Consider the following 25439-nt stretch of genomic DNA (forward strand, 5'->3'; position numbering starts at 1 on the left):
TGGTCCTGTCAACGGATCCCTTCTTTTAGTCAAGTTGTGCTATAAATATTTTTTCTCCCTGATTCGAGTCAGTATCTCTTCATTACGTATCCAACCTATCAGTCTAATCTTCAACATTCTGCTATAGCACCACATTTGAAAAGCTTCTATTCTCTTCTTGACTGTTTGTACAAGGCTACCCTCAAGCAGGAGTTCATGTCAGATGTTAACAAATTTGTATTTTTCAGAAAAGATTTTATTGGTATCGTCTGTATTTTGTATCTTCTTTACTTCGACCATCATTACTTATTGAACTTTGATTTTATCCATACTGGATGGGAGGTCGTGGTTGTGAATGTCAATGTTAAAAAATATATCGGCTCAATCACTTGTTTATAGTGTAAAACACTAAGATTGACGCGTTTGGGAAGTCAAGCTTCCATCATCAGATAAATAATAAAAAGTAAAAGAACCTGTTAAAACTCGCTAAAATGGAACATGCACCAGGCACAATAAAATTGATAATAATATTAAAACATCGTGGCCATCAATTTTATTATGGCTGGTGCATGTTTCATTTTAGCGAGTTTTAACAGGTTCTTTTACTTTTTATTATTCTGATGATGGAAGCTTGACTTCCGAAACGCGTCAATCTTAGTGTTTTACACTATAAACAAGTGGTTGAGCCGATATATTTTTAACATTACTTATTGATCTGGTCAAATACCAGAATTCAGCTACCACTTATAGGGTCTCACGACCTAAACCAATTCCCTCCGTGTCGCCTGATTTAATTCGACTACATACCTTTACCCTTGTTTCATATGATAGAAGCTGAAGAAACACGTCCTCTGCTTACTAGGCAGATGTGCTAGCCATTGAGCACCGTAGCAGTTATTTTACTTTTGTTGATACTCGTCTTGTAACCTCTTTTCAAGACACTTATCCATACAATTCTATTGATCCTCCAAAAATTTTGGTGTGTGTGACAGAATTATAATGTCATCATTAAATCTTAGCTTTTATTTCTTCTCTCCTGTCATTAATTGTATTTCCAGTTCCTCTTTTGCTTCCATTATTGCTTGATCAACGTGTAGATTCAGTAACATAGCCGACAGGTTTCTTGTCGGCTCCAGATATAAATATTTAGTTGATAAACTATGTCGAGTTCATCGAGAGCAGAATACTGTAAGCCAATAACAACAACAACGAAGTCCAGGTACAATGTAAGGCCGAAATCTAATAGCCATAATGGCGTGACTGACAGCATCTCGTGGGATGGATTATACTACGCTGAGTCACAGCTGCCGGCCAGGCCCCGCTGCAGCGAGCAGCTCGGCGTACGTGACATGCCAATTACACCCCTGGTGGTTATCGTCTACCGGGAGTTGTACAACCTCTGAGCCGCGATCGATATCGGCCATCATCTCAGTTAGTGCTTCCGTTTCACATCCTTCGATTCTTATAACTGTTTCTGTATAAGTTGTAGATAATTTTTAGCTCCCTGTATTGTATTCTTACTACTTCCACAATTTCAAGCAGTGTGTTTCAGACGGTCTTGTCAAATTCTAGCTCCAAGTCTACAAATGCCGTAAATGTAGATCTCCCTTTCTTCATCTGTCTTCTGAAATGAGTCGTTGGGACACTATTGCCTCGCGTGGTCTTACACGCCACTGGAACCAAAACCGGTCTTGCCTGAGGCTAATTTCTGACATCTTTACATGCGATGTATTCTTCCCCTATAACGACGTTTATCCTGTAGACTACGGCAATGCAGATCAGAAATATCGTCCTTGAAAATGGTGCTTACACTAACTGCACATTCTGAATAAGACCATGTGTGATATACACAGTTCCGGAACCAGTACAGATAATTGGAACAGAGATCAACATAAACGTCATTTCCGCCCTTTTTATTGCTCATAAACACCACACATTGCATGTTCTACCACCATAGAGCGAGACCTTCAGAGGTGGTGGCACAGATTTCTGTACATACCAACACGCCTAATACCTAGTAGCACGTCCTCTTGAATTGTTGGAAGCCTGTGTTCGTCGTGGCATACTATCCACAGGTACATCAAGGCACTGTTGGTCCATATTGTCCCACTCCTCGACGGCGATTCGGCGTAGATCTCACAGAGTGGTTGGTGGTTCACGTCGTCCGTAAATAGCCCTTTTCAGTCTATCCCAGGCATGTTCGATAGGGTTCATGTCTGGAGAACATGCTGGCTACTCTAGTTGAGCAATTTCGGTACCCTGAAGGAAGTCATTCACAAGATGTGCACGATGCGGGCGCGAATGCCTCGCCATTAGGCTGCCGATATGGTTGCACTATCGGTTGGCGGATGGCATTCACCTATCGTGGAGCTGTTACGGCGTCTTCCATGACCACCAGCGGCGTACGTCAGCCCCACACAATGCCACCCCAAAACAGCAAGGACTCTCCACCTTGGTGCACTCGCTGGAAAGTGCGTCTGAGGCATTCAGCCTGACCGGATTGCCTCCAAACACGTCTCCGACGATTGTCTGGTTGAAGGCATATGCGACACTCATCGGTGAAGAGAACTTGAAACCGATCCTGAGCGGTCCATTCGGCATGTTGTTGGGCCCAACTGTACCACGCTGCATGGTATCGTGGTTGCAAAGATGGACCTCGCCTTGGCTGTGGCTGCAGGAAAGCACTATCCAACATGGTGGAGTTACTGTCAGGGCTCCTCCGAGCGGTCATACACTGCAGTAGTAACCCCTCGTGCGGCCTTAGCGAGGCATGTCATCGACAGTTCCTGTCCCTCTGTATCTCCTCCATGTCCGGACAACATCGCTTTGGTTCACTCCGAGGCGCCAGGACACTTCCCTTGTTCAGACCCCTTCCTGGCAGAAAGCAACAACGCGGACGCGATCGAACCGCGGTACTGACCGTCTAGGCATTGTTGAGCTACAGACAACACGAGCCGTGTACCTCCTTACTGGTGGAATGACTGGAACTGATCGGCTGTCGCACCCTCTCCGTCTAATAGGCGATGCTCATGCATGGCTGTTTACATCTTTGAGCGGGTTTAGTCACATCTCTGAAGAGTCAAAGTGACTGTGTCTGTGATACAATATCCGCAATCAACACCTATCTTCAGGAGTTCTGGGAACTGGGGAGATGCAACACTTGTTTGATGTTCGTACAATCACCAAATGTCAACAAAGAAGCTAAAAGCATCCACACAGTATGATGTTTTCTCACACGAGGACCTCAACAAATACACTGAGGAACAAAACTTCTCTAAAGATCAGTTATCTTTTATATACGTTTTTGAGAGTCTAAAAATTTTAAATACATTGGTGGAGAAAAAACGCAACTTAAAAAAAATTAATGTAGAGTAATGATTTCGGAGTTATTTTTGGCTAGGTTATATATTTTAATGATTAATATTGCAAGATCACAGTTAATGTATTGTAAGTGCCAGATAATCGATTGCAAATGTGAAATGCTGGTACATTGATAACTGGTGTAGTCGCTAGAATGTTGAACGCAAGACGTGCTTGCTTTTAGTTGTACAGATGCCGGTCGTCAGTTTGTGGGACGGAGCCCAATGCCTCTTATACTTGATTGGTCAACGCATGGGTCGTTAATGGTGTTTGTGGATGACGCTGGTGTTGTCGTGTGATGATATCCCACATGTGCTAGACCGCAGACAGATATGGTAATACAATATGGCGTGTTGGGTTACAACAGCGGTATGTGAGTGAGCGTTATCCTGCTGGAAAACATCCGCTGGAATACTGTTCATGAATGTCAGCACGACAGGTCGAATCTCCAGACTGACGTACAAATTTGCATTTACAGTGCATGGAATAATCACGAGTGCTCCTGTTGTCATGCGACATCACACCCCAGACCACAAATCTACATGTAGTTCCAGTGTGTCTAGCAGGCAGACAGGTGGTTTGCTTGCCCTCAACTTTGGTTGAAAACAACAACTTCGTGGCTAAATTTATCTTAGAAATCGCATTGTGAATAGTGGGTGTTATGGAGAGATGCCTTTAAGAAAAGACTTGGAAATTAAATTAAACTAAGATTATTTGAAGATCACATTTTGCAAAACGTGTGATAAAATGTGTAAGAGGGTGAACAATTTATGAAAAATGACATCAGTAGCAATGTAGCTATGTAGGCCAAAATTAAAGCTGTGATGATACTCACAGTTTTTATTGTTTTCGTAGTAAAAACAAAGTACCTGTTCTTGTATTAGAAAGAATGTCAACAGCGTCCATCATCCATGGTAGCCGAAACAGTACTACGAAGAAACGAGGAAAGGCATGCAGTCCGATAGAAATGTATATTTGGTGCCAAGTTGGCAAATCTCCCGATGCAGATTACAGCTTGCTCTGCCCCCAAGGTCGACAGGCATTTACATAGAATGGCCTCAGCGAGACGATAAATCTGACATGCTCGCGAGTAATGTGTTCTGCACCATGAACAGAACTCTATTCCCTATTCGCAAAAAATACAAAACAATGCCATGCAGACTTACTTCACGTGTCATTAATCCTCGTAAAATTGGCTGACTATATTAACTTTATCCGAAATTTATAACGGCAACAATAGCTCACAAAGCTGCGTAATTACGAAGGCGAAATCATACGGTGAAATAAATTATTTTTGCAACAATAAAAGTTTATTTCTCAGCCTATTTTTCGTTGTGCTCGACTCGTTTCCTCCAGATATACACTGGCGAAAAAGAGTCGCAACACCTAGAAGGAGTTGTGCGACATAAGTTCGTACGTGTGTTTCAACATCTGAAAGGTGACGACTGATCAAATTTCGCACTAGTCACGTAAGAGTGTCCATAGCAGCGCCACTATGAGGATGCAAAACATGTTTACTATAAATACACGCTGTAACAATCGTGAGCGTTTGATACCTTTGAGATTGTACGTGGTGAGCTGATGTTAGTCAAGATTGCCTCTAAGAAGACAAAGATGCCATTATCATCTCACTGAGTTTAAACGAGGTCCTGTAATAGGCTTCACTGACAATGGTCACGAAATTGCACTGTCTTCCATCAATGACCATTCTTACCGTGGACGACTGTTCCTTTTTCTTCGCTGCCTGAAGATTCGGCAGACTGATCAGTTTCGGCATTGTCCATAACTGCTGCAGGAGCATTAGCTTCAGAATCGCTTTCACCAGGAAAGTCACTTATGCCACTTTCAAGACTGAGTTCTTCTACCATCTTCCATAGTATAATGTCATTTCACCGCGCCACTTTCACATAAATTTACTTCACACACAGCGAGAGAGCAGTAACACAATGCTTCGGGGACACAGTGACCCTTCAAAGTATATTTCTCTCAAGTGCTCTACTAGGTCTAGTGCTGAATTTAGATTGGTGGCAGCGGGCTATCTCTATGCGATAGCGGATGCACTGCAGCGGTCAAAAAACACCAGGGTTGGACTGACACTTGTCGGGGTAAGAATCATGTTCTATCTCTTGTAATGTCCAGGGGACCATCACGAATCGCGGTGACTTCAGTAAAATCACTGTCTTTCGGTACAAATGTCACTTCTGTTCGGCACTTTGCGTATTTGTTTCATTACTACTATACCATACTGTAGCTGTTCTTTCTGCGTATGGTTCAAGTTTCACCGAGCTATGTGTCTTGATAGTGATACCGAAACACTCCCTTTGAAAATTAAGAATGACTGTGCTGGTAAACTTCTATGTTATCTGATTTTCAAACAGCTGAGGAAAACAGAACGTACTCAGACATTTCTCTCTTTACTTATTCCAATTATCACAAAATCGGCACATAATATTTGTAGCGCAACGCAGTTTGAATTTCAATAATCCCTACAAAAGAATGGCCCTGATTAATAATAACCTATACCTTTCATGAATCACTTACGTCACAAAAATCTTCGTTTCTCGAACTACTACAATACAAAATGGTTCAAATGGCTCTGAGCACTATGGGACTTAACATCTGAGGTCATCAGTCCCCTAGAACTTAGGACTACGTAAACCTAACTAACCCAAGGGCATCACACACATCCATGCCCAGGATTCGAACCTGCGACTGTAGCGGTCGCGCGGTTCCAGACTGAAGCGCCTAGAACCGCTCGGCCACTAAGGCCGGCTACTGCAATACAGCGAGCGCCACTACTGCCAGCTAAATAAAAGATTCTAACTACTGAAGGCACTAACTACTGACAGACATAGTTAGCAAATGAAAGATTTTGATAGAGAACGAACAATGTATTTCCCTTGATAGTGTTCAAAAGTCATAATATATATATATATATATATATATATATATATATATATATATATATATATATATATATCAGTTCATGACATTCAGTCTTACAAATTTCCTTTTCTGACGGACACACGTCCAGATCGTTCGCTCTCAAAACTCTGGCATCTCTCTTTCCACATGCACCACTGCTGGCGGCTCACCTCCAAATGCCCAACGCTACGTGCTGTTCACATCCAACTGCCCAACACTGCACAAGCGAAATGGTTCAAATGGCTCTAAGCACTATGGGACTTGATATCTGAGGTCATCAACCCCTAGACTTAAAACTACTTAAAGCTAACTAACCTAAGGACATCACATATATCCATGTCCGAGGCAGGGTTTGTAACACCCCACCCGTCACTTATCTGGTTTTGGTGTGTGTTCACCCCAGGTAATTGACTAACAGATCAACAGAGAGTGCAAAACTGCCGCAATATCGGATAACGCAAAAAAGTAATGTGGCCCTGTGACTCCTGATTGAACTGCGGTGGCAGTGTTGACATTAATTTATTCAGAATTGATCACTTTTTAATTAAAAAGGGGTGCACATTGGTGTATATTCAGCTATTGAACACCAGATGCAAATGTTGAACATAAAATTAATTAAGAAAGTAACTTGGAATTTGAACTACTTGATTGAAAACAGATGCAGTCGATTAGCACAAATCTATTTTTTCACTCCCGACCTTCAATCATCACATTACAAGACTCTCCTATCAAGCAGTGGTAATAAATTGCGTTTGCGTGGAGTAGAGAGCGACAACTCAAAAGTAATTTCTGTCGACTGACCCAGGCGTAATGCGAAGTTCGAAATGGCTCTGAGGACTATGGGACTTAACATCTGTGGTCATCAGTCCTCTAGAACTTAGAACTACTTAAACCTACCTAACCTAAGGACATCACACACATCCATGCCCGAGGCAGATTCGAACCTGCGACCGTAGCAGTCGCGCGGTTCCGGACTGCGCGCCTAGAGCCGCTAGACCACCGCGGTTGGCAATGCGAAGTGCGAGAAGAATTCTACAATACACGGCCCATGAAACCCGACGTGATCCGACAAATTAATCAGTGGCCGGACCAGGCGCAATATCACCGAATACAGCGTGGCGGAGCGGCGTCGTTGTGCGGACGTCGGCCGACCTCGTGGTGCTGCAAGGCTGCGCTCGTCTATTCACTCCTAGCTATCTTGCTCAGTACATAGCTGAACCAAAACCTTTTTATCTCCAAGCTCAATCGTTCCATTTGCTAAGTCCTAAACTGCAGGGATGCTCACTCTTCCTCAGGCAAGCTGAGTAAAGAACGCCACATCCGCACTCTAGGCAAGCTGGGAACGGAAGACCACTACAGAGATTTCTCACAGTCCGCTCTTTGCCTCGGTTTCCCCTCCAGCAAAATCACTTACGCCAATTGCAGCGCAAGTCGCGTTAATTATGCGTCGCTTCCCAGCGCCGACCAATGCCTGCTCTGGGAAGTGGACAAATTCCCACAAAATTTCCCTTCCTCTCAACTTCTATTTTGCTCCTCCCAGGCCACCCATCAAAGTTAGCGTCTGCACAAACACCAAGTTTTCCAGAATTCTGACTCCCAGGAGAGTACTTCAAATTCCTCGGTCCTACGTTCCCATCGGAGGCCGGCGTATTTCAATCTGTCGCTCCTCGCCTGATTTGTCTCAGACTCTGCGGACCGTGAATTCAGCGTGAAGTTGCTATAGTCACGAACACGCATATTTTAACCTCTGTTGACCACTCCACTGTAGCTTCGAGCGGCTTTCTCGCATGTTTCAAAGGTAACGGGATGGCGGACATTTATCGACAGGCGTACAAGTTCTCCGTCTGTTTCCCAGTGCACCAGCATGGAGTCGGTGTCAACCACCCACTCACTGTCACTCATCATAAGGCGGCTGGAGGCCGCGCACCGTTACCGCTTTCTCAGAGCTTGAGCCGCCCTAAGCACCCTATTGTCGCTTCCCTTAGCCACTCCCCCGGCCAGCCACTGTCGACTCTAAATACTTCCCTGGGGTAAACTAGCGTCCAGTAAATCAACTCGTTTCCACAAAGTTTTCATGTCATGTGAATTACTTCAAAACCATCACACGACATTAATTATTCCACTATGTCCATACTATAACCTCTACAAGAAGCATTGTGCCTCGTCAGTCATTTTGTTCAGCCCTACTGTTCGCTCAACGTAAGTTAGGTGATCTTTAATGACTTCATGTAAGGGGCATAGTTCTTGCCATTTTACAGATTCGAACCTGCGACCATTTCATACACAAGCGAATATTCCAACAATGAGTCCAACCAGCCAGATACTACACACAGCACATTCAGTGATTTTCGTACAGAGCGCTACGTGGTGTTAACACCATAAAAACCTACACAGCCTACTTACAGTACACCACGCAAAAGTTTATTTCGTCGTGAGGCTTTGGACACCAGTGTAGTAAGACCTGGCATCTTTTTGATATTTACGGGGCGCTTCACGCCGCAGCTGACCGGCCCCATGTGTGCTTGCAGACGGCGTCGCTGGCCATCATGGTGCCGTCGGGCAAGCTGGAGCCGATCACTCCCCCGGACCCGGCGCCGCGGCCGCTGCCCGCCTATCCGCTGGTGCCTCCGGCGCCCGTCTACGAGGACCCCGAGCCGCACACCAACCTGGTGCAGCCGCCGCCGCCCGCCAGGGCATACCAGCCACCCTTCGGCTTCAGGCTCAAGCCGCTGCCCAAGCAGCGCTACCCGGTGAGTCCAGCAACCTCTCACTGGCACACCATTACCAGCGTTATCCAACTCCGTGACCTATGCTGTCGTAAAGCTTCCCTCACTCTTGGGTTTTCAGTCTACCTCCCTTATCTACACTATCATCATCATCATCATCAACACCACCACCACCACGCACCACCTCCATCTCCATCTCCAACATCATTGCTATCCAAAGTCACAGTCCCGGATTCTGCATAGTGGATCTACACTATTGGACATTAAAATTGCTACACCACGAAGATGACGTACTACACACGAGAAATTTAACAGAGAGGAAGAATATGCTGTGATGTGCAAATGATTAGCTTTTCAGAGTATTCACATAAGGTTGGCGCCGGTGGCGACACCTACAACGTGCTGGCATGAGGAAAGTTTCCAGGCGATTTCTCATACACAAACAGCAGTTGACTGGCGTTGCCTGGTGAAACGTTGTTGTGATGCTTCGTGTAAGGAGGAGAAATGCGCACCATCACGTTTCCGACTTTGATAAAGGGCGGATTTTAGACTATCGCGATTTCGGTTTATCGTATCGCGACATTGCTGCTCGCATTGGTCGGGATCCAATGACTGTTAGCAGAATATGGAATCGGTGGGTTCACGAGGGTAATACGGAACGCCGTGCTGGATCCCAACGGCCTCGTATCACTGGCAGTCGAGATGACAGGCATCTTATCCGCATGGCTGTAACGGATCGTGCAGCCACGTCTCGGTCCCTGACTCAACAGATGGGGACGTTTGCAAGACAACAACCATCTGCACGAACAGTTCGACGACGTTTGTAGCAGCATGGACTATCAGCTCGGAGACCGTGGCTGTGGTTACCCTTGACGCTGCATCACAGACAGGAGCGCCTGCGATGGTGTACTCAACGACGAACGTGGGTACACGAATGGCAAAACGTCATTTATTCGGATGAATCCAGGTTCTGTTTACAGCATCACGATGGTCGCATCCGTGTTTGGCAACATCGCGGTGAACGCACATTGGAAAGCGTGTATTCGTCATCGCCATACTGGCGTATCACCCGGTGTGATGGTATGGGGTGCCATTGGTTACACGTCTCGGTCACCTCTTGTTCGCATTGAAGACACTTTGGACAGTGGACGTTACATTTCTGATGTGTTACGACCCGTGGCTCTATCCCTCATTCGATCCCTAAGAAACCCTACATTTCAGCTGGATAATGCACGACCGCATGTTGCAGGTCCTGTACCGGCCTTTCTGGATACATAAAATGTTCGACTGATGCCCTGGCCAGCATATTCTCCAGATCTCTCACCAATTGAAAACTTCTGGTCAATGGTGGCCGAGCAACTGGCTCGTCACAATACACCATTCACTATTCTTGATGAGCTGTGGCATCGTGTTGAAGCTGCATGGGCAGCTGTACCTGTATACGCCTTCCAAGCTCTGTTTGAATCAATGCCCAGGCGTATCTAGGCCATTATTACGGCCAGAGGTGGTTGTTCTGGATACTGATTTCTCGTGATCTATGCACCCAACTTGCGTGAAAATGTAATAACATGTCAGTTCTAGTATAATATATTTGTCGAATGAGTATCCGTTTAGCATATACATTTCTTCTTGGTGTAGAAATTTTAATGTCCAGTGGTCTATTAGAACTGTCGGAAGGAGGGGGAGGGGGCGAGGAGGAGATCAGTAGACTACGAAAATCAGGGGGTAGCACAGTTTCTTCCACATGACCATGACTAACGTAATAGTTACCCTGGACTGCAGTTGTATTGCTTTTTCGACCTGAAAACATCTGTCCACTCAAGACACGAAGAAATTAACGTCATTAGCCCCTACTGGGCTCTGATTTAAACCAATGAGGCAAGTTGAAAATTTGTGCTGGGCTGGGATTCGAACCCTTGTCCCCTGCTTACTAGACAGATGCGATGACCGCTACCCCACTGTGCTCACCACAGCCGCGATGACTGACCCAGCACGCCTCACGTCAGACCCAAAACTCAACGTACCCCCCACTACTTAAGTCGTGTCCCTGCTTTCGCAGCACTATAATACGGAAAGTGAGACAATAAAAATATTCGCAAGACCATAAATGAAAATAGGTATTAAATAGAAAATTACACGATAAATATATTCGAAATTATAAAAATGCACAAGTCAGAGGAAAAATCGTATCGAAAGGAATCCTTAAAGCCTAAAAACTCCAGTCCCGACCGAATACGAGAGCTACAGCAGCGCCGTAAATAAATGAAAAGAAGGCGCAAAGCGATTACGTAGGTGGCCCATGGGACATACAGCAGCCAGCGACACTTGAGATCTGTGATTTATCTATCCCGTAACAGCTATAAAACACTGTACTATCACTGTATTAAAGACGTTAAATCAATTAAATCATGTACTGGAACGGAAGAGTTCTTACGATTTTATCCCGATGTTCTCATGAAGTCATGAAGAATCTACGGTGCGAATGGGAAGAGTCGTCAGTCTTCTTGCCTAGAATAAATACCACGATTTCCTCACCTCTACAAACTTCATCATGTCGTACTACCACTTATAGCAACAAAAATTGTTCAAATGGCTCTGAGCACTATGGGACTAAACAGCTGTGGTCATCAATCCCCTAGAACTTAAAACTACTTAAACCTAACTAACCTAAGGACATCACCTACATCCATGCCCGAGGCAGGATTCGAACTTACGACCATAGCAGCAGCGCGATTCCCAACTGAAGCGCTTAGAATCGCTCGGCCACAAAGGCCGGCTTTACGCGAACACTTCGGCATTTGTTGGATGCATTTCATTAACTGTCTTCACCTACAGTTCTTGCCCTGTTCGGCGCCCTCTAGCACCATGGAAGTTATTCTTCTAATTAGCGTTTACCACGTAGCCCTTTCTTCTGAGGCGATCCTCCTGATTTCATACTTTTTCGCTTACTTTTTGGCATCCGTCTGCAGCATCACATTTCAATTTGCTTCTTTTAAGGTTTTCCCCAGCCATAATTCGCTTCTGTACATTACTCTGCTCCATGTGTACATGCCGACATATTCTTCCTCCAGTTAAGGCCTACAACATTCGTGGTCTTCTTTTTTGCGAAGAATGCTCTCTTTGCTTTTACTAGTGTTCTTTTTATATCTTCCTTGTTTCGTCACACTTTATTTCCTCCCCAGATAGCAAATTTCTTCTTTTCATCAACTACGAGGTCCCCAGTTTTGATGCGTTTATTATTAATCTCATTTCAGCTACTTGGCATTACTGTGTCTTTCTTTGGTTTACATTTCTTTGAGCCACTCTCAGTCCATATTCTCCCACGCCATCACCACTGTCACAACAACCACCCAACAAACACCATCAACAACAACATAGTTGATATCTTTCCTATGAAACACAAGCCGTTTATAAACATACGCCACACAACTCATATTGCCTGAAGTATTCATTCCCGAGCGTTGAGTTCTTATCTCAAATCACTAATTTCAGGTCGTCTGCCATTTGGATAATGTCGACCATTAATATTTGAGACTCCTAAAATATCACTCATCAGTGATGTGTTGTGGACCACTCCGCTGCGGAAAGATACAGTCTTTTGCTTTGATCATAGTACCCACGTATATCATGACTCTGTATCCACTGTAGTTCTAACGGTCTTAACCAGAATTAACAATTATAGGACCACCTCGATTGTCATTCAACAGTAACGGGAAATGCTGCTGACAGATTAATCCCAGATTCCTCTTGCGACTTATCATGAAGTGACTCACTGCCACTTCTAGCTAGACTAGCTGTCGCGTGTTTTGTAAAACAGCGGGTACGCTAGATCTGGCATGTTATGATAATACTGTAATGTGACGCGACGGAATACGACAGACTCGATGGCGTTATTTCTGCCATTCCGCATCCATAAAGACCCGCAGTGATTTCAGGGCCAGAGTTGTGAGGTGTTTGTCGAGTGCCCTGACTTCAAAAGGCACCGCTTTAGAATCAGTTTAGCGTTCGACGGGGTGCCTCTCTCAGTGGAGCGCGCAGAGCGAGATATACATTTGGCACGGGCCGATTGGTTCCGTGAAAGCTCTCTGTGGTCCCGGGCCTCGACCCCAATACCGCATAGTGTCCCGTCGCTCGCCGTGGCGTATCGTACCGGCGCACCAACAGATCTCCTTTGTCCCCTTTTGATGCGTGTCCGAGATCTTTCTGAGCACTGTAGAGGTGGTTCCGTTTGTAAGGCTGGCGCTCACCGCAGCGACTCGATATTGCAACAGCGACGAGGACCTTGTACCAAGCTCCATTACACAGAGTCGTAAACTTATCACGGGCGCCTTCATTACATTGGCTGGAGATAAAGTGAGGTTCTCGATAAACGTTAGAGAGCAAAGGGAGGAAATTGACTTGATTATTAAATTTCGCAATTTTTGACTGCACCTCAATTACAAAGGTATTGAAACTTAACGATAGTACCGCATCAGTTTTGACCGTTGCACAATCCCAAACACGAGAGTATCGATATTAGCACTCCCGCTACTGAAAAGTAATTAAAACTACACTCCTGGAAATGGAAAAAAGAACACATTGACACCGGTGTGTCAGACCCACCATACTTGCTCCGGACACTGCGAGAGGGCTGTACAAGCAATGATCACACGCACGGCACAGCGGACACACCAGGAACCGCGGTGTTGGCCGTCGAATGGCGCTAGCTGCGCAGCATTTGTGCACCGCCGCCGTCAGTGTCAGCCAGTTTGCCGTGGCATACGGAGCTCCATCGCAGTCTTTAACACTGGTAGCATGCCGCGACAGCGTGGACGAGAACCGTATGTGCAGTTGACGGACTTTGAGCGAGGGCGTATAGTGGGCATGCGGGAGGCCTGGTGGACGTACCGCCGAATTGCTCAACACATGGGGCGTGAGGTCTCCACAGTACATCGATGTTGTCGCCAGTGGTCGGCGGAAGGTGCACGTGCCCGTCGACCTGGGACCGGACCGCAGCGACGCACGGATGCACGCAAAGACCGTAGGATCCTACGCAGTGCCGTAGGGGACCGCACCGCCACTTCCCAGCAAATTAGGGACACTGTTGCTCCTGGGGTATCGGCGAGGACCATTCGCAACCGTCTCCATGAAGCTGGGCTACGGTCCCGCACACCGTTAGGCCGTCTTCCGCTCACGCCCCAACATCGTGCGGCCCGCCTCCAGTGGTGTCGTGACAGGCGTGAATGGAGGGACGAATGGAGACGTGTCGTCTTCAGCGATGAGAGTCGCTTCTGCCTCGGTGCCAATGATGGTCGTATGCGTGTTTGGCGCCGTGCAGGTGAGCGCCACAATCAGGACTGCATACGACCGAGGCACACAGGGCCAACACCCGGCATCATGGTGTGGGGAGCGATCTCCTACACTGGCCGTAGACCTCTGGTGATCGTCGAGGGGACACTGAATAGTGCACGGTACATCCAAATCGTCATCGAACCCATCGTTCTACCATTCCTAGACTGGCAAGGGAGCTTGCTTTTCCAACAGGAAAATGCACGTCCGCATGTATCCCGTGCCACCCAACGTGCTCTAGAAGGTGTAAGTCAACTACGCTGGCCAGCAAGATCTCCGGATCTGTCCCCCATTGAGCATGTTTTGGACTGGATGAAGCGTCGTCTCACGTGGTCTGCACGTCCAGCACGAACGCTGGTCCAACTGAGGCGCCAGGTGGAAATGGCATGGCAAGCCGTTCCACAGGACTACATCCAGCATCTCTACGATCGTCTCCATGGGAGAATAGCATCCTGCATTGCTGCGAAAGGTGGATATACACTGTACTAGTGCCGACATTGTGCATGCTCTGTTGCCTGTGTCTATGTGCCTGTGCTTCTGTCAGTGTGATCATGTGATGTATCTGACCCCAGGAATGTGTCAATAAAGTTTCCCCTTCCTGGGACAATGAATTCACGGTGTTCTTATTTCAATTTCCAGGAGTGTACTTCAGGCGAACAAACCACAATGCTCGGGCTAAATTACCGTTTATATTGAAAACGTAGTGGAATTAATTGCTTTCCTATTCGGATTTATCCGAGAGTCTCCTTCGCCATGGATAGTCCCCCCGTGATTGGAAAAAGCACAGGCCAGTCTTGTTTAGAAAAAAGTAAAAGATCGGCTGCACAGAATTACAGGTCAATATTGCTGCTATCCTACAGCAAATTCGAAGCTTAAAATTATGATGTTCACATAGAACAGCACGTTTCTCTCAAACAGTCAGCATGGATTCCGCTTCTTTTATTTATACTGGACGTAAGCTATCTAATCAAATGTATCCGGGTATCCCTATGTAAAGTGGAACTGACCGCTAGATGTCACGGTCGGCGGACCCGCCAGTACACGGTAGTCGGAAATTCCCTTTACAAACTTCTAGCATTTGTAGAGGGGCGTGCGAAGACAATATTTCGAATTGGATTCCCGTGCTACAGCAATCTGAAAATATGTTGGTAACGTGACCACAAGTGATCGATTAGGTGTGACCCAATATACCACGTGTTTTAAAGCCCAAGAAATTGCTCTTGGACTCGTTGACGGGTTCTCTTCAACGTCCTCTTCCAGTTCGGGTGTGCGGCGTCTTCTTGGTGCGCCACAGTCATACTATCATGTCTGCTGACAGAGAAGGAAGCCGTTGCTTAATTGCGGCGGGAGAGTGTGCGATAGAGTCAGGAGAACGAACTTGATAAAGGCGAAAAGCATCTCCTCCATTATCGTGAGAACCGCCATTCAGAAGGATCCTGTCGGTGTAGTTTGCAAAAATATATTCATCCATTCAGAAGGATCATATCGGTGTATTCTGCAAACTTGTGCAGCGCGGGATAGCCACGTGGTCTACGGCGTCTTGTCATGGTCCGGGTGGCTTCCACCGTCGGAGGTGCGAGTCGTCCCTCGGCCATGGTTGTGTGTGTTGTCCTTAGCATAAGTTAATTTAAGTTAGGTTATTTAGTGTGTAGGCTTAAGAATCGATGACCTCAGCAGTTTGGTCCTTAAGAATTCACACACATTTGAACATTTGCAAACTTGTATTCAACAGTGCTGCTCTAACATTCACAGTTAGTAAACGGGGCTCGAACGAGCCAGAGAGTAGAATGGACGTCAGATGACGATCCGACGTAACCAACCCCCTCTCCATGACTACCCTGTTGCATACCTACCTAGTAAACACGTTTCCGATTGCTTCAGCACGGAAACGGTACGTTTCCTGAGATGTGTTCCTATTCAAAGCATTAGGAACTCACTCCCCTGCAGAAATCGTAGAAGTTTGTAACGGGTATGTGAGAACACCTTGTATAAAACGAGGCGGGGAGGATTGTATTGTCAGCGGAGAAACAGTAACAGCAGAATGGATCGGCCAGGAGTGCTCTACGACTTCGAACGTGGACTACTCATTGGATGTCACCTGAGCAACGAATCCATTACGGGTATTTCAACCCGTGTAAAGATGCTCAAGTCGACTGTTAGTTATATGACTGTAAACTGGAAGCCGGCCGCAGTGGCCTTGCGGTTCTGGCGCTGCAGTCCGGAACCGCGAGGCTGCTACGGTCGCAGGTTCGAATCCTGCCTCGGGCATGGGTGTGTGTGATGTCCTTAGGTTAGTTAGGTTTAAGTAGGTCTAAGTTCTAGGGACTTGTGACCTAAGATGTTGAATCCCATAGTGCTCAGAGCCATTTGAACCATTTTTTGTAAAGTGGAAATGTGAAGGAACAACCGCACCTAAATCTATATCAGGCAAGCGTATTGATGGATTGGGACAGACGAGAATTGGAGACGGTGGTTGTAAAAAGTTGCAGGAAATCTGCAGAAGAAATCAGTCGTGCGTTCGCAAGCAGTACCAGCAGACCAGCTAGCAAGATGACCGTGCGTAGGGTCTCAAAAAAATGAGACCCACTGGTCGCGCAGACCCTTGTAAGCTGCACTCTTCTGTGGTCAAAGCGCTCTCTTGAGCTGGTGTAAAGTGCGACTCCACTGGACAGTGACCGGAAACGAAAGATTTAGAGTGATGAAACACGCTATAACCTGTGGAAATTCGAAGGAAGGGTTTGGTTTTTGGCGAATGCCTGAATAATTTACCTGCCACCAAGTGCAGTGCCAACAGAGAACTACACAGGACATGATGCAACTCTGTTTTTCGGGGTTGAGTGTGGCCCCCTCATTACGCTTGAGAAAATTCTAAATGCAGAAGGATTTGGACATATTTTACGGCAGTGTGTATCTCATACAGTAGAGGAACAGCGCGGAGACCATGGATGTCTGTATCAGCATGACAATGCATACCGTCATAAAGTAATATTTGAGGCAATTTTTATTCTATGATAACGTTCCTAAAATGGAGTGGCCTGCAAAAGGACCGACCTCAACCCAATGGAACACTTTTGGGATGATTCAGAAGGTCGATTTTGCTCCAGGTTCCAGCGTCCAACATCACTACCTTCTATGGTTTCACCTCCTGAGGGAGAATGGGCTGCCATTTTTTCATGGACATTCAGACACCTCATTGAATGTACCCCTAGAAGATTTCATACGGTCATAAAGATGAATGGTGTACACAACCCATATTAATGTCCACAGATACTTCTGACCAAATAGTGTATAGCAAAAAATTGATGCAATTATGTGACCAACTCCAGGAATATTTGACTAGCAGAACCCAGTATGTTACACAGGGTGGAGAATGTTCTACAGAAACGAAAGTGAAGTCGGGTACGCTCTAAGGAAACACGATAGGACCTATAATGTTCTGAATGAACATAAACTACGTCTCCGGTAGGATCAGCAACACTACACCACTTTTCGCTGACAATGCTTCTGTTCACATGAAACTATCATCGTTGGACGACCGTAAGAAATTTGCAGAAAGATTCACAAAATTTTCACGTGACCTAATGAATATAATCCTTTTTAAACGAGAATGTCAATTCAGGATTGTCCCATACTCAGGAAATGAGCACAGGGGAGCAAATGCATCGCCGTTCTAGGCAATGTCCAAGATGGTTAACCATTGCCTTCTCCCCATTTGTTATGAAGTACATCTACATCCATATTCCGCAAGCCATCTGACGATGTGTGGCGGAGGGTACCTTTAGTAACTCTATCGGTTCTCCCTTCTATTCCAGTCTCGAATTATTCGTGGAAAGAAGGATTGTCGGTATGCCTCTGTGTGGGCTCTAATCTCTCTGATTTTATCCTCATGGTCTCTTCGCTAGATATACGTAGGAGGGAGCAATATACTGCTTGACTCTTCGGTGAAGGATGTTCTCGAAACTTTAACAAAAGCCCGTACCGAGCTACTGAGCGTCTCTCCTGCAGAGTCTTCCACTGGAGTTTATCTATCATCTCCGTAACGCTTTCGCGATTACTAAATGATCCTGTAACGAAGCGCGCTGCTCTCCATTGGATTTTCCCTATCTCTTCTATCAACCCTAACTGGTACGGATTCCACACTGCTGAGCAGTATTCAAGCAGTGGGCGAACAAGCGTACTGTAACCTACTTCCTTTGTTTTCGGATTGCATTTCCTTAGGATTCTTCCAGTGAATCTCAGTCTGGCATCTGCTTTACCGGCGATTAATTTTATATGATCATTCCATTTTAAATCACCCCTAATGCGTACTCCCAGATAATTTATGGAATTAACTGCTTCCAGTTGCTGACCTGCTATTTTGTAGATAAATGATAAAGGAACTATCTTTCTATGTATTCGCAGCACATTACACTTGTCTACATTGAGATTCAATTGCCATTCCCTGCACTATGCGTCAATTCGCTGCAGATCCTCCTGCATTTCAGTACAATTTTCCATTGTTGCAACCTCTCGATACACCACAGCATCATGTGCAAAAAGCCTCAGTGAACTTCCGATGTCATCCACCAGGTCATTTATGTGTATTGTGAATAGCAACGGTCCTATGACACTCCCCTGCGGCACACCTGAAATCACTCTTACTTCGGAAGACTTCTCTCCATTGAGAATGACATGCTGCGTTCTGTTATCTAGAAACTCTTCAATCCAATCACACCATTGGTCTGATAGTCCATATGCTCTTACTTTGTTCATTAAACGACTGTGGGGAACTGTGTCAAACGCCTTGCGGAAGTCAAGAAACACGGAATCTACCTGGGAACCAGTGTCTATGGCCCTCTGAGTCTCGTATGCGAATAGCGCGAGCTAGGTTTCACACGATGGTCTTTTTCGAAACCCATGCTGATTCCTACAGAGTAGATTTCTAGTCTCCAGAAAAGTTATTATAATCGAACATAGTACACTCCTAAAAATGGAAAAAAGAACACATTGACACCGGTGTGTCAGACCCACCATACTTGCTCCGGACACTGCAAGAGGGCTGTACAAGCAATGATCACACGCACGGCACAGCGGACACACCAGGAACCGCGGTGTTGGCCGTCGAATGGCGCTAGCTGCGCAGCATTTGTGCACCGCCGCCGTCAGTGTCAGCCAGTTTGCCGTGGCATACGGAGCTCCATCGCAGTCTTTAACACTGGTAGCATGCCGCGACAGCGTGGACGTGAACCGTATGTGCAGTTGACGGACTTTGAGCGAGGGCGTATAGTGGGCATGCGGGAGGCCGGGTGGACGTACCGCCGAATTGCTCAACACGTGGGGCGTGAGGTCTCCACAGTACATCGATGTTGTCGCCAGTGGTCGGCGGAAGGTGCACGTGCCCGTCGACCTGGGACCGGACCGCAGCGACTCACGGATGCACGCCAAGACCATAGGGTCCTATGCAATGCCGTAGGGGACCGCACCGCCACTTCCCAGCAAATTAGGAACACTGTTGCTCCTGGGGTATCGGCGAGGACCATTCGCAACCGTCTCCATGAAGCTGGGCAACGGTCCCGCACACCGTTAGGCCGTCTTCCGCTCACGCCCCAACATCGTGCAGCCCGCCTCCAGTGGTGTCGCGACAGGCCTGAATGGAGGGACGAATGGAGACGTGTCGTCTTCAGCGATGAGAGTCGCTTCTGCCTTGGTGCCAATGATGATCGTATGCGTGTTTGGCTCCGTGCAGGTGAGCGCCACAATCAGGACTGCATACGACCGAGGCACACAGGGCCAACACCCGGCATCATGGTGTGGGGAGCGATCTCCTACCATTCCTAGACCGGCAAGGGAACTTGCTGTTCCAACAGGACAATACACGTCCGCATGTATCCCGTGCCACCCAACGTGCTCTAGAAGGTGTAAGTCAACTACGCTGGCCAGCAAGATCTCCGGATCTGTCCCCCATTGAGCATGTTTGGGACTGGATGAAGCGTCGTCTCACGCGGTCTGCACGTCCAGCACGAACGCTGGTCCAACTGAGGCTCCAGGTGGAAAAGGCATGGCAAGCCGTTCCACAGGACTACATCCAGCATCTCTACGATCGTCTCCATGGGAGAATAGCAGCCTGCATTGCTGCGAAAGGTGGATATACACTGTACTAGTGTCGACATTGTGAATGCTCTGTTGCCTGTGTCTATGTGCCTGTGCTTCTGTCAGTGTGATCATGTGATGTATCTGACCCCAGGAATGTGTCAATAAAGTTTCCCCTTCCTGGGACAATGAATTCACGGTGTTCTTATTTCAATTTCCAGGAGTGTATGTGCTCCAAAGTTCTACAACTGATCGATGTTAGGAATATAGGTCTATAGTTCTCACATCTCTTCGATGTCCCTTCTTGAAAACGGGGATGACCTGTGGCCTTTTCCAATCCTTTGGAACGCTACGCTCTTCTAGAGACCTACGGTACACCGCTGCAAGAATGGGGGCAAGTTCCTTCGCGTACTCTGTGTAAAATCGAACTAGTATCCCATCTGGTTCAGCGGCCTTTCCTCTTTTGAATGATTTTGTTTCTCTATCCCTCTGTCGTCTATTTCGATATCTACCATTTTGTCATCTGCGCGACAATCTAGAGAAGGAACTACAGTGCAGTCTTCCTCTGTGAAACAGCATTGGAAAAAATTTAGTATTTCGGCCTTTAGTCTGTCATCCTCTATTTCGGTACCATTTCGGTCACAGAGTGTCTGGACATTTTGTTTTGATCCACCTACGGCTTTGACCGAAGTACCAAGCGTGTGTGTGTGTCGTGTGGTTCAAATGGTCAAATGGCTCTGAGCACTATGGGACTTAACTTCTGAGGTCCCCTAGAACTTAGAACTACTTAAACCTAACTAACCTAAGGACATCACACACATCCATGCCCGAGGCAGGATTCGAACCTGCGACCGCAGCGGTCGCGCGGTTGCAGACTGTAGCGCCTAGAACCGCTCGGCCACACAGGCCGGCGTGTCGTGTGGCTGACTGTTATCTGTGCTTGTAAAATGTGGTGTCAGGGAAGGGAGAGGGTGAAACCCGACGCTGCCACATAGCCCACCCCTCGCGAATAGGATCAAGGGAGCGACTTAATAAAGTCCGCATCCGACGGATGGATCACCGTCAACAGTGTCAAATGTCCCATCTTCCCAACTTCATGAGATTCTGTGGAAAGGTTTGGAATTTAATCCAGGATATCAGCTCGAAGGCTGGTGATCAGAAACTTCACGAGACCACCTCTCCTCACCTTGCCGGCCACATACTGGCAGCGAAAATTTTTTCACTCCCGGTACTCGAACCGGATCACCTACGAGTCGAGCACCATCGCCCAGGAGTGCGTTAGGGAGCTCGGCTACGATGTGGGACTTCAATGTGGGAAAACGCAAAATATTTCTTACAACAAAGATAACGAACTATCAGTTTAATAAGTCACAGCTGCAAAATACTAACGCGAATTGTTTACAGACGAATGGAAAAATTGGTAGATGCGGACCTCGGGGAGGATCAGTTTGGATTCCGTCGAAATGTTGGAACACGTGAGGCAATACTGACCTTACGACTTATCTTAGAAGAAAGATTAAGGAAAGGCAAACCTACGTTTCTAGCATTTGTAGACTTAGAGAAAGCTTTTCACAATGTTGACTGGAATACTCTTTTTCAAATTCTAATGGTGGCACGGGTAAAGTACAGGGAGCGAAAGGCTATTTACAATTTGTACAGAAACCAGATGGCAGTCATAAAAGTTGAGGGGCATGAAAGGGAAGCAGTGGTTGGGAAAGGAGTGAGACAGGGTTGTAGCCTCTCCCCGATGTTATTCAATCTGTATATTGAGCAAGCAGTAAAGGAAACAAAAGAAAAAAATGGAGTAGGTATTAAAATTCATGGAGACGAAGTAAAAACTTTGAGGTTCGCCGATGACATTGTAATTCTGTCAGAGACGGCAAAGGACTTGGAAGAGCAGTTGAACGGAATGGACAGTGTCTTGAAAGGAGGATATAAGATGAACATCAACAAAAGCAAAACAAGGATAATGGAATGTAGTCAAATTAAATCGGGTGATGGTGAGGGAATTAGATTAGGAAATGAGACACTTAAAGTAGTAAAGGAGTTTTGCTATTTAGGAAGTGAAATAACTGATGATGGTCGAAGTAGAGAGGATATAAAATGTAGACTGGCAATGGCAAGGAAAGCGTTTCTGAAGAAGAGAAATTTGTTAACATCGAATATAGATTTATGTATCAGGAAGTCGTTTCTGAAAGTATTTGTTTGGAGTGTAGCCATGTATGGAAGTGAAACATGGACGATAACTAGTTTGGACAAGAAGAGAATAGAAGCTTTCGAAATGTGGTGCTACAGAAGAATACTGACTAGAAGAAGGGATAGGTTGGTAGGACATGTTTTGGGGCATCAAGGGATCACAAATTTAGCGTTGGAGGGCAGCGTGGAGGGTAAAAATCGTAGAGGGAGACCGAGAGATGAGTACACTAAGCAGATTCAGAAGGATGTAGGTTGCAGTAGGTACTGGGAGATGAAGCAGCTTGCACAGGATAGAGTAGCATGGAGAGCTGCATCAAACCAGTCTCAGGACTGAAGACAACAACAACAACAACAAAGATAAAAAAACGCGATAGTATCCGATTACAAAATTAGTAGTGATCGTCACACAAACTGTATTAGAATTTAGGGAAAATACTAACAAGGAAACATCACCAACTCGACGTTATATTTTAAGGAGAAAAAAAGCACATACAAGATATCCGACACAGAAATCGATCCCACGTGAAAATTTGGTCAATATTTCTGATAACACGCAGTTAGGACGTCCTGAAAGTACAACTTTTAAACTTTCCCGTGCACCGGCTGTCTGTCACTCGCTCCGCCCCAGGGCAGTCTCCTAATGGCCGAGCGCCGAGTACAGTACCGTGAAGTGAGTAAGGAGTTTGTGAACTACTGTTCATGCATTGTTTCTGTCCTGTAGCTGGTGCCAGAGATATCTTTGCTGTGAGCATGATTATGTTACGGTTCATAAATCCTGTGAAAATGAATGAAACAAATTAGTGTGCCATTAAAGAAGCTGTGTAGCTCTTTTTTATTATTAGCATTAAAGCTATGCAGGTCTTTTTTATTTTTATTTATTTTTTACTTTTTTAAGTGAAACACATTTGCAAGAGACGCGCTACTCTTCAATGTGTCTTCACCAACATCAGAAATAAAGAGTTAAGCAAGTGGCACAAATAATATCCATTCTATGGCAAAACTGAGCAGATGACAGTATGAATAGAGACTGATGAGTTTGTAGTGTAGGAGCAGAAGACGATGTAAGCCCGTGTTGCTTTCGCTTCGCAGTATACATGATTTGGCTTCCTGGGAAATAGGTGTCTTTTTTGAGATATTATTCTAAACAAAGCCATTACGGGCTTCAATTAGTCGAGTCCTGGCCTCGATCTGAGGGCCGCCGAGTCCTGGGGCAGGATACGCCCGCGTCTTTGCAGACGGAGCAGCTGACGTGACCTTGAGGATGACGTGACCTTGACGCGACGTTCGGGCGCCGACCCGGTCTGCAGACGACGGCCGCTCTACACTGGCTGGCTACGGCGCGCATGCGCGAGACCGGCCCTCGTTGCCCGGTAAAAACAGTCTGCTGAATGGCTTTCACCCAGACAGCATAATATAGTGGAGACCGTATCGCCAACAGCTTTGCTCGGCTCATTAGCTTTTCAGCCACGTGAACGCGACTGCGGCCGGACTTCACACCAGATTAAGACTTTGTTTAGTAACACAGCTTTTGTCCCTCAGTATTCGTTTCGCGACCAAGTGCTTAACGAATCGTCTACATGAGCCCGATTCTCGGTTCAGTTAGCAGCAGAAATAAGGAACTCACTTCTTTCTATGTTTTTGCAAATTTTGTTCGCCTCCTTTGAAACTTGTGGTTTAACATTTGCTCAAGGAGCTTCAGTTAATAAACGTTTACGTTGGCGTTATCTGCGGTGACTTTTGAAGCACGACTTTGAAGAAAACATCTTTCGTAAATGAAAGAAAGGTAGAAATCGTTTACCTAACACGAATCCCGCACTTGAATTTCTCTTTACGCTCTGAATCATTCAGGTATAAATTTCGCACAGTTCCACGAAATTTCAGGCAGTCTCATGTTAGTAACTTGCTACTGTCCTTCCTAAGAGCAGTCAGACTCATTTTCTCTTATGTTTTGGCAGATACTGCAGTTTAGTTTCAGCAGTTTGTAGCAGGTGTCAGCCTAAACAAATACCATTCATCACGTCTTTTCATGCGACGCTTATTGTCGACGAAAAGCTTCAGTTTGTTTCTCATTACAAGGAAAATTATTTTACGTTGCCATTTCGTAAAGCGGTGCTAGATACTGGTTACTCTTCCTGTTCTGCTGCCCCTATTAATACATGCCGATAAAACGAATATCGCATTGGACCAATATGGAACCGCTCTGTCTAATGGGTGCGTAAAATGCCGCTTTAAAAATAATTTTACTTGTAGCAGGAAACAAACCGACGCATTCCTTCCACACTGGGCGTCGCATGGAAAGATGTGATGAGCAGTGTTTGTTTGGCCTCACTCCAGCTACAAACTAGAGTAACGGAACTGCAAATACCTGTCGAAACATCAAAGAAAATGCGCCTGACGACTCTTAGGAGGGATACGGATATGAGGTTTGCCATACTGGCACAGAATCTTATAAAAACCTGCTTAAACAGCAAACCACGATTACAATTCAAAAGCGCTTAGTGGGGCATCGCAGAATGCAAGCCTTGTCCAAACTAGCAAATCAAACATCGCCGAAAGTTATCTTTATGCTGGTCACATGAGGAATACCAACGAAACAAAAATTATGACCCACACTGAATACTTTCGAATCTCAGGTATCAGTGAGTCAGTTGAAATATGACTTTCTGGCGCCTTTACCAATCGGAACAGTTATTTCCAGTTAGACCCTGAATGGAATCCTTTCATAGGAAACTTCATGCTCTGCGTAGCCGGCGTTATTTTGTAATTCTGTAATGAGTGAAGATATCAATGCGTCGTGATTTCGGAACACTCCACAAATTTGCAGCAAAGGCGCATGTACAAAAGCAGCACTTGCAA

At 46.0% G+C, this 25439-nt stretch overlaps 1 protein-coding gene across 1 annotated transcript in view; it reads left to right on the forward strand.

Annotated features, from left to right (window-relative positions):
- Positions 1-25439, forward strand: part of LOC126284736 (protein TonB-like) — a 134775-nt gene that overhangs the window by 74744 nt on the left and 34592 nt on the right. Inside the window, exon 2 of the mRNA XM_049983873.1 lies at positions 8793-9014. Coding sequence (XP_049839830.1) covers positions 8793-9014 — 222 coding nt within the window. The remainder of the gene's footprint in view (positions 1-8792; positions 9015-25439) is intronic.

The sequence above is a fragment of the Schistocerca gregaria genome, chromosome 8 (assembly GCF_023897955.1).
Source record: "Schistocerca gregaria isolate iqSchGreg1 chromosome 8, iqSchGreg1.2, whole genome shotgun sequence".
In the NCBI taxonomy this organism is placed as follows: Eukaryota; Metazoa; Arthropoda; class Insecta; order Orthoptera; family Acrididae; genus Schistocerca; species Schistocerca gregaria.